The sequence below is a fragment of the Emydura macquarii genome, unplaced genomic scaffold, assembly GCF_026122565.2.
Source record: "Emydura macquarii macquarii isolate MOO-44397 ecotype Brisbane River unplaced genomic scaffold, CSIRO-AGI_Emac_v2 contig_573, whole genome shotgun sequence".
Classification (NCBI taxonomy): Eukaryota; Metazoa; Chordata; order Testudines; family Chelidae; genus Emydura; species Emydura macquarii.
Genome location: NW_027130710.1, coordinates 307,192 through 316,967, shown reverse-complemented (window position 1 = coordinate 316,967; position 9,776 = coordinate 307,192). Strand labels below are relative to the sequence as shown.

At 63.1% G+C, this 9,776-nt stretch overlaps 1 protein-coding gene across 1 annotated transcript; it reads right to left on the bottom strand.

Annotated features, from left to right (window-relative positions):
* Window positions 1-938: 938 nt before the first annotated feature.
* On the bottom strand, window positions 939-9,363 carry CIAO1 (cytosolic iron-sulfur assembly component 1). Its single transcript, XM_067540276.1, has 7 exons — window positions 9,041-9,363; window positions 8,724-8,872; window positions 7,291-7,402; window positions 5,114-5,202; window positions 4,405-4,606; window positions 3,552-3,639; window positions 939-1,888 (listed from the first exon to the last, which is right to left on the bottom strand). The coding sequence occupies exons 1-7, from the start codon at window positions 9,177-9,179 to the stop codon at window positions 1,648-1,650; spliced, it is 1,020 nt and encodes a 339-aa protein (XP_067396377.1). The 5' UTR covers window positions 9,180-9,363; the 3' UTR covers window positions 939-1,647.
* Between the last annotated feature and the right edge of the window lie 413 nt (window positions 9,364-9,776).

Here is a 9,776-nt window from a genome sequence, read left to right as displayed (position 1 = left end):
CCGTGTCTGAGCCTGCCTGCGCTGGCCACCTCAGGGCTCTGTTCCTCCATCACCCCCCAAGCTCCCAGGTTCCACCCTCCCCCCGTGTCTTTGGCTGCCAGGTCAGTCATTGATGGGGTCAGTGCTAAATGCTATGGGGCAGAGTGGCGGTGGCAGGGCGTTAACAGCTGCCTTCAGCTGGTTCTTTGACCTCGAGCCAGCTGGGCGGGTGCTGAACAGGATGGGTGGCTCTATCTCCCGCTGCCTCCCCTGCACGTGCTGCTCCCGGGCCAGCCGTGCCTGCAGCTCTGCCCGTCTGGTGTGGCCCCGAGGGCAGGCCCTGGCTGCCGAGATTGCCAGCAGGCTGTGGTCACGCAGTGGCCAATCCTAGCTGCCCCTGGCTGAGCCAGCGTGACCCTGCGGGGCCTTTGCCGGCCAGGCCAAGGAAGGGGAACCAGGAGACATCACAGCACCAGCTTCAGCTAAATCCTGAACTGGAATATTAGACTCCCCCGACCCCACCCTTCCTTGTCTGCCTCTTGTGCAAACTTCTGGTGTGAGTTTGCCAGGCCTCAGCAGAGCACAGCGGCCGGGTGCTGTGCCCATGTTTCTGCAGCAGCAGCAGCGCTGCATTGTCTCTCTCCTGTCCCCGCCAGGAAGCAGGCTCAGACTTTAACGGCTGGAGCCGTCTTCCATTACTGTGTTTTCTCCGAAGACGACCGGTCGGTAGCAGCTCCTAGCGAGGGCGGTTCTAGCCATGCAGACTAAAGGCACAGGAGAGGGGCACTGCTGCCCATGGAAGCGCGAGCTCCGTTACTTGCCGTGGCTTTACCAAAAGGTTAGAGTAGCGGGGGCGGTGACTCACCGCCCATGGAACCTGGCCCACACGGGGGGCAAAGGTTTTATCAGCGTGAGCATTGCTGGGTCCAACCCTCTCCCCTTTCACCACAGCCCATCTCAGGAGCAAGCCAGAGCTGGGTCCCACCGCCCGGCTTCTCACTCCCACAGGCCACTTCAGCACCATTATTGCCATCCAGCCTCCCTCCTGTCTAAGCCCACTTCACCCCCAGCAGAGCAATCAGCGGGGCCGGGATAGCAGAGGATTATTTATTCAAACTCTGGGTTCACACAGATTGACGGCAGCAGGCAGCCCCTTCCCCCAGCTCCAGGACATCCCCCCCCTGCCTGATTGTACATGGTCCCCGCCCAGCAAAACCCCCAGGCAGGAGATGCTGGTTTCAGGTAATGGGCAGCCCAGGAAGTGGCTCCAGAACTGGTGCTGGCCCCGTGCGAGGAGTTGCACAGAGCCTGCTGCTCTCAGCTCCCGCCAGGAAATCACTGGGCCCGTGCAGCCTGCGCCTGCCCCCTTCCCAGCCAGATGCCTCGGCAGAGCCTTTGCTGAGGGAAGCTGTGTGGAGACACCCCAAAGCGTTCCCATAACTCCTCCACGGCCCCAGTGCACCTGTAACTTCAGCTGGGGCTGGGATCCAAGGGGTGGAGCAATCCAGGCCCGGGGCAGGGGGGTGGAGAGGGGGGACTACTCCCCACCACACCCCAGTTTGGGGTTGCAGGGAACATTAGCCTGAGCAAAGCATTTAGCCGCCGCTGTGGCAGACGAGCCCCAGGCCAGGCCCATCGGGGGACGAGGGAGGCCCCAGAGCAGGTTTCTCAGCAAACCTCGGGCCGCTGGTACCGCCAAAAGGCCATTTCTCCATCGTCGCTGCAGGACGCCAGCAGCCCCGGCTCCTTGGGGTGCCAGGCCACGCAGTTCACGTCCTGCGAGTGAGCCCTGGGGACGTGGGCGGTCAGCGCGAAGGTGGGCTGCTGGGGGCTGGAGAGCTGCTCTTCCTCGAAGACGCGGATGGCATCGTCACCGCAGGCCGTGGCCAAGGCCCCGATCAGGGGACACCTGCGGAGGGCGAGCAGGGATGGGTGTTACTGCAGGCAGGCAGGGGGTGAAATGGTCTGGCCAGCCCGAGGGGAGCAGGGGTCCAGGGGGGGCACAATGAGCTAGCTGGGAAACCGGTTTGAGGAAGGAGAGAGGCAGGGGCATGAGCCCACCCTCAAGTCCTTTCCTCCACTGGGGCAGGCTTCGTGTAGCCAGCTTCCTTCCAAGGCCCCCAGGGGCATAGCCTGGCTGGAGCTAGGCACCTCGTGGCCCTGGGGAAGGCAGCTGGAGCCTGTCCCGGGGACCAGGGACAGATACTCCGGGGGGAATTCTGTGCAGATGTGAGCTGTGAAAACACCACAGTGTCATGCCACCCGTTCCGCTATTGTGGTGACGTGTTTCAAAGCACCAGCACGTGGGGACAACCCACCAGATTCCCCCAGGAGCAGAGCGTTAGACAGCCCTACGGCAGCCCCTTTCCTGTTTCTCTGTGATGCTTTTTGGTGGGTGCCTCAGTCTGGGCATGTCACAGGTGCCAGCCGGGCGTGTCTTGGGGAAAAACTCGGCCCCTTCGGTCTTTTAGTCGAGTCTCGGTTTTTCACCCTGGCCCGTATTTCAAGTGCCCCAATAAAGGACACGGCCAGGGGCAGGTGGAATTTGGGGAGTGCTGGAGGGGTGCGTGTGTACTGGCAGGGAGGATGTGGGGGGCACTGGAGGGGGCTGCATAGGACCCCCCAGCCCAGACACCTGCACCCCCTCTCCTCCCAAGGCCAGCCACAGGTTGCACCCTGCCCCAGATGCCCACCCCCCAACCCTTCTCAGCACAGCCCAGCTGCAGGCTCCGCTTCGCACAGCTTCGTTAGTGTCCCATCAGGCAGAGACCTGCTGATAGTGGGGGGGGGGCACGATTTAAAGGTTCGGTCATCCCTGGAACAGCTTGAGTCATGCCCCCCCACCCCTTCTCCCCAGTCTCCCCAGCTGGAAAGCAGCAGCCATTCCCCACAGCTCCCCGCTGTTGCTCGGAGGGAACCAGGCCGCACCATGTGACCGAGCTGGGGAGCCAGGCTCTGCCAGGTCCAGCAACCCCTAGTGGCTGCCAGCAGCTCTGCAGCACCAATTCTGCAGGGAAAAAAGGAAATTCTGCACAGAACATTAATTCTGGGTTGCGCAGTGGCACAGAATACCCCCAGGAGTCAACTGGAGTCTCTCTACTGCAGAGTCAGCACCATTTTAAACATCTGACAGCAGGGGCTAACCGGCCTGCCTCCCCCGCTGCTACATGGGACGGGTCCTGGGTCAAAAGCAATTGCGGTCACATCCTCCAGCCCTCAGAACAGCTCCGTGCCAATGCTTCTTGGTGCCCTCCAGCTCCACAAGGGGCCACTGCTGCCAGAAGGGAGCTCCTCAGAACTGCAGCCCTTCTGGCCTGCCCCAGCCCGCTCACCCAGTGCGCTAACTGGATCACAGTCCCACTGCCGGGGTGTTGGCCAGACCCCAACATTCCCATCATGCTCCAACTAGGGGAGTGGCTTGAAGCGGCTTCTGGCAGGCAGGGACTCAGCTGCATCGGCCTCAGCCCCTGCACTGCGTAGCCTGCAGTCCCAGCGCTCAGGGGGTCCCGGCAGAACAAACCCTCCCACCCTGCTGTGTGGATTGGACTGAACGTTCACAGCCCCAGGCTCACCACGCCACGTCGTAAATGGTCCTGGTGTGGAAGCCGGACAGGGTGCAGACGCATTTCCAGCTGGGGTCGGCGTCGCTGCAGACCACCCCTGAAACACACCAGACAGCAGTCAGAGCAGCTCGGCCTGCAGCTGCCCCAGAGGCATGAGCAGCCCTGGCTCCCAGGTTCCAGGCCGGGAAGACATTCGATCACACTAGCACTGCGCCAGGATCCGGTGGGCAGGGGCAGCAGAGTCCTTGTTACAGCACATGGGGAATGTCTGCCTGGACTCTCGGGCAGGGAACATAACTCCGGTCGAGAGGGTGTCGGCAGGCCCGGCTGACAGATTGCTGTCAGCGCTCCCCGCCCCAGGGGAGCTCTGGAGCTCTGGCCCGGAGCAGCGCAGCGGCACCGAGTGAACGGGAAGCAGAACAGGGCAGGCTGCAAACACCATGCGGGAGCCGGCTGCTCCCACAAGGAGGGGCGAGACCAGCAAAGCACAGGTAGGTTTCCTCGGAGGCGGGTCTGCAGAGGGGCTGGGTTAGCGGTGCTAGGCTGCACGTGCACTGGCAGAGGTGGCGGGGGAAGCTGGCACAGCACCCGCTGGAGCCGTCCGTCAGACTAGCCAGGGCTCTTTGTCGCTCAGCCAGCCAGCCTGACCCAGATCAACGCTACATGTGCAGGGGAGCGGATCTAACGGTTGGAGCTGGGGACGAGGCGTCCGCAGTCCTGCTTTCTGTTCTTAGCTCTGCCACCAACCCCTTGTGCGACCGTGGGCAGATCCTCTCCCATTTCCGCAGCTGTCCGTACTAGGGACGGTCCCGGCGCCCGGCTGTGGGGGAGGAGACCCTGCCCCCTAGTCCCGCCTGCTCACCTTGCTCGTTGCCCGCTTTGTACTGCCGCCAGATGCGCACCGTCTTGTCGTCGCTGCAGGAGGCCAGGCGCTCCCCGCTCTGGTCAAAGGCCAGGCTCCAGACGGTGGACTCGTGCCCCTCCAGCGTGGCGCAGCACACCCAGTCGTCCTCCTCTTCGCGGTACAGCTTCACCGTGTCGTCGTAGCTAGCGGAGGCCAGCAGCTGAAGCGGGAAGGGGAGGGACAAATGAACTCTGGAGCAAGACAGCCAGGACGGGGGGGCATCACCCGGGGCTTTGGGCACCCATGCAAACATGGCCTTCCAATGACCCCAGGCTGGAAGGAGAGAGACGGGCCAAGGGGAACACGGCCCTGGGAGGCCAAGCCTGGAGGAACATGCGGCGTCATCCCAGCAGGGCAGCGTTCCCTCTCGGGCAGAGCTACCCTACACTGGTGGGGCTGGGGTGTACACCTCTTGCTCAGGGAGATGGATGAAAGGAAGCCAGTCAGGTGATCGCCTCTGTGCCTCTGGATGCCTCCCCCCCCGAAGTCAGACCCGGTGGATTCCTCTCCCAGCTCTACCTGCACCACAGCACCCACTCCCTTTGGCTCCCGCCCAGGATCACGGCACCGCAGGCTCTGCACCGGGACGGCAGATGCCAGGAGCTACTGAAGAGCTGGCCGGGAGGGGGCTAGGGAGCCCTGTGGTGCCCGTGGGAGGAGCCCTCACCTCCTGGTTGGGATGCCAGACCACGTGCTTGACGTCCTGTGTGTGGGCGTTCAGGACACTCACACACTCGTATTCGTCCTCTTCGTCCACTGCGAGAGAGAAGGTTTGTGGGTGAAGGCAGCCAGGGACCTCCCCCAGCACCCTCCTGCACCCCTGTGACTGCCCAACGGAAGGGGCAGCCCTGCCCCCGCAGTGCCCCACCTGAATGGGTCAGCACAGATAACAGAGGCTAAGGGGCAGCCTTCCGCCTCCCCTTCCCAGACCCGTCCGTTCTGCCCACATCTTTCCCACGATCCCTCTGCTCTCAGGTCCCATCCCATGGTCCTTGACACACCTGGTGTGACATCAGTGCCAACTGGCAAAGGGTTCACAGGTCTTGCCAAGTAACTCCTGTCTCAGACCCAACAAACCCACTACCCCCAACACACCACTTCCTTGGTAGCACGTGAGGTCTCTACGGAAAGCCTGTCACTGATCGATACTCGTAACCACTGGGAGATGCACATACGGGCGCTAGTTAAGTTATACTGGAACTATATTGAGAATTACGCCTTCTGGTCTTGGAGTAAAAGTCAGCCACCGGGGAGCCGTATGTCTCGGTGACAGGCCATTCCAGCCGGAGGGAGCTGTCATCCCTGCCTGGTCAGCTGCTGACGTAATGCAAGGTTCAAGTTAGGGCTGTCAAACGATTAAAAAAATGAATAACGATTTCGTGACATTCTAATCGCACTGTGAAACAATAATCGGATTCCATTTGTTTAAATCTTTGGGGATGTTTTCCACATTTTAAAATATATTGATCTCGATTACACCACAGAACACGAAGCGCACAGCGCTCGCTTTATATTATTATTTGTATTACAAATATTTGCACTGTAAAAAAGAGGGAAGATGGTATTTTTCAGTTCAACTCATACAAGTAACTGTAGTGCAATCTCGGTGTAACTTACAAAGGTAGATTGTTTTTGTTACATAACTGCCCTCAAAAGCAAAACCATGTTCAGCTTTAGTCCACTCAGTCCTACTTCTTCAGCCAATCGCCCAACCAAACACGTGTGTTTACATTTACAGGAGATAATGGTGCCCATGTCTCATTTACAACGGCACCTGAGAGTGAGAATAGGTGTTCGCGCAGCACTGTTGTAGCCGGCACTACATGTTGTCATTGAAATCGCTGTATTTCACTGCTTCCCAACCTTTTCGGCTCGAGGGCCACAGGTATCGTTGTTACAACCCTGAAGGGCCACCAATCTCTGCCAGCAGCCCCCTCCTCACCCCCCCACTGCAGCCAGACGGAAGGAGTTCAGAGAGGGGGCTGCCTCCCTCCTCGCTGATCTCCCCTCCCCCTGGCTGCAGCAGAGAAACCACATGCGTCCTGTAGTCCCGTGCGCTCCACCTGGGTCCCTAGGCAGTGGCTCCCTTCTGCAGCCTGGGGGACGGGCGATCAGAGCTCCCCTCCCTCTGGCTCCAGCAGGGACCCCAGCGCCTAGGGACCCAGACACAGCGCTTTGCCGTGCTCCCTGCTACAGCCAGGGGGAGGGGAGCGCTGATCTCCCGTCCCCTTGGCTGCAGCCAGGAGCCTGCACCCGTCTTGTAGCCCCACGGCAACGCGCTCTGCCTGGCTCCTTAGGCCGCGGCTCCCTTCTGCAGCCAGCGGGAGGGGAGCTGCGGGCCACTTTAAAAGCCCCCGTGGGCCACTTTTGGCCCCAGGCTGGGAACCACTGCTCTACTGTAAAATGTAGAAACCACCCAACATATGGACATCAGTGGTGTTCGATTAGTGCTTTACAGTGCGATTAAAACGGCGATTCATTTTTTCAATCTCATGATTAACCCCGAGTCATGTTTTTAATCATTTGATGGCTCCACTTCCTCTGTTTTCTTGTAAGCGCTCACAGGGGCTGTGTGTTGGACGGGAATGGTGGTTTATGGTCAAACTGGCGAACCGGGCTCCGCTCCTTTGGGGGCAGAAGTTGTTATAGGAGTCCGGTGGGTAGCCAGTGTCGGGGCTGGATATCAGAGGGGAATACTTCAAAGGGCCCCGAGGCCTGGGGTGCCCCCAGCCGCCATGGGTGGGTAACAAGCTGGAGATAGGGGGCGAGAAAACCGTCACGCCTGGTTCCCCACGCATCTCCCATGGTGCTCCTACTACTCCCGCCCCCAGTCCCGTCTCTCACCTTCCCAGACCCAAACGCTTTTGTCTCGGCTGCAGGTGGCCAGGAGGCTGCCGGATGGGGCCCAGGAGACAGACTTCACCTCGTTCTCATGTCCCTCCAGGGTGGTCACACACTGTCAGAGGGAGAGAAGGAGCCGTGCGTAAACCAGCCCCAGGACGGGAGGAATGGGGGAGCTGTCCTGAGGCTGCCTAGCCCTGCCACACGCTCCCCTTGCCCCCTCGTTGTTCCTGGGGAGCCAGAGGGTGCTGGAGAAGAGGCGAGTGACTCACTGAAAGCAGAACAAGGAGGGCTCGGACAACCCACCGTGAGTGATTCAGAGCCCTGTGCCAGAGCCCCGGCAGCTGAAGGGAGAGAGGAACCCTTCTCCCAGGAAGAGCTGCAGCCAAGAATTCAAACAGGCGTTATGGGAACTCTCAATGCAGCTCTACACGCCAGGCCGCAGTGCTAGAGGGACCTGCCGTCTGTCCAGCCTGGCAATCCCTGCATCTCTGATGAGGGACGTTGGGGACGTCCCTGGGACTGTGCGGGACATGTCTGTATCCCACCACGAACTCCTGGTTGTACTGGATGCCGAACAAGTCCAAGCCAGCCCATGACACTGTATGTCGGACAGCACCCAGCCGAGGAAAGGGGCTCCATGCTAGCGCCGGACCAATAACTGATTCTGCGGTTTGCTGCACTTCCAACCAATTGAAAAAGGCAAGAGAAATTGTTTCAACGTTTTGTTCAACCCAAAGCAAAGCGTCCGGATTGACGTACCACCGCCACCTCGCGCTCAGCTTTTCCTCAGCACAGCTGAAAGCATTTCGTAACCTGTGACGTGTTTGTCATCCTTCCCCAACACCCCTGCAAAGGAAAGGCAGGCCCAGCTCCACAAAGCGGGGCTGGGGCACGTGTGCATGGCGGTTCGGCACCCCTGCGTCACTGGGTCCGAGCGAGAGAGAGAGACTCTGCAGCCCGGGGTCGGGGCATCCACTGGGGGCCGGGGACCTACCTTGAAGTCCCTGCTCCAGCGACCGGCTATCGGCAATGGCAGAGCCCTCACAGGGGAGCGGAGACTCGCTCCAGAGCATGGCACAGCCAGTGGCCAGGGCACCAGCACCACTGGGGGGGCCAGCCCTTGAAGCAGGGGGCCGGAGGGGGGGTCCCCAACCACGGCCTAAAGCCCGGGCCGGTCCCACCCCAGGTTGGCGGATGGCGCCGGGGGCTCAGAGCCTTGGGGGGGAGAAGGGGAAGAGTCACTCTGTGTCCTGGGGCGCAGGGGCCGGCGGGCGAGGCTCTGCCCGGTCCCTGCAGGGGGATCGCGGGGTGCGGACGGGCAGGGCCCGGTGGCCCCCAGCCGGGCGGGGGGAGGGTGGCGGGTCCCGCCGCTCTGTCCCCCGGGCGGGGGGCACCTGACCCCGGCCCCCCCGCAGCCCGCGGGGCCGCCTCACCTCGAAGCCGTCCGGGCCCTTCTTCCAGATGCAGGTGGTGGCGTCGAAGCTGGCCGAGGCCAGGTAGCTCCCGCACGGCGACCAGGCCACCTTCCGCACCGTCCGCTGGTGCCCGTCGCCCAGCACCGCCTTGCAGGCCCAGCCGGCCCCTGGGCGCAGCGGGAGAGAGGCGTCAGCCGGAGCGTCCCGGCCCCCGGCCCCGATCCCGGCCCGATCCTCGGCCCCGATCCCGGCCCAGCCCGCGGCCCCGATCCCGGCCCGATCCTCGGCCTCGACCCCGGCCCAGCCCCAGCCCGCGGCCCCGATCCCGGCCCTACCCTCCTTGCCCCAGAGGCGCACGCTGCGGTCCCCGCCGCAGGAGGCCAGCAGGGTCCCGGCGGGGTCCCAGGCCAGGAACCAGCAGCGCGAGTCCGGGTGCGCGGGGAGCCGCGCGAGCAGCGACAGCGCGTCCTTCATCCCGGCCCGGCGGCGCCTGCGCAGAGCGACCCCGAGCGGTCACCGCCCCTTGCGCCGCGCGCGCCCCCGGCCAGAGTGAGAGACCCCGGCCCCGGCTCCGCCCCCGCCGCCGCGCTGCCTGCTGGGAGCCGCCCGCGGGCCCGGCCAATGGGAGCCCCGCACACGCCGGCTCCCGGGTTGCCCCGGCGGGCGGGGTGTGACGCGAAACACACGTAGTGCGGCGTGACGCAACGTAACGCGGGGCTGGCCGGCCGGGGCTGAGGGAGGTAGCGCGGCGGAAGCGGAAGCGGCCGGGGCGTTCGGCGGCGGCTCCTCACTCTCTCGCTCTCGGGCCCAGGGAGGGTCGCTAATCGAGGGGGGACTCCGGAAGTGCGGACCGCAGGGGGAACTGTGAGGCGAGACCCTCCCGGGCCTGGGCTTCCCGGGCTTGAGGGGGAGGCGAGACCGTCACCTCGGGGACCCCGCCCCGTACGGAGCCCGGCCCCGGCTCGGCCCCGCTTCTCCCCGCCGCCTTCCCCCCCAGCGACCCCCGTAGGGACCGGCTCGGACCCCGCTGCGAACCCCGTAGGGAGCCCCCGGGACCGGCTCCTCCCCCCG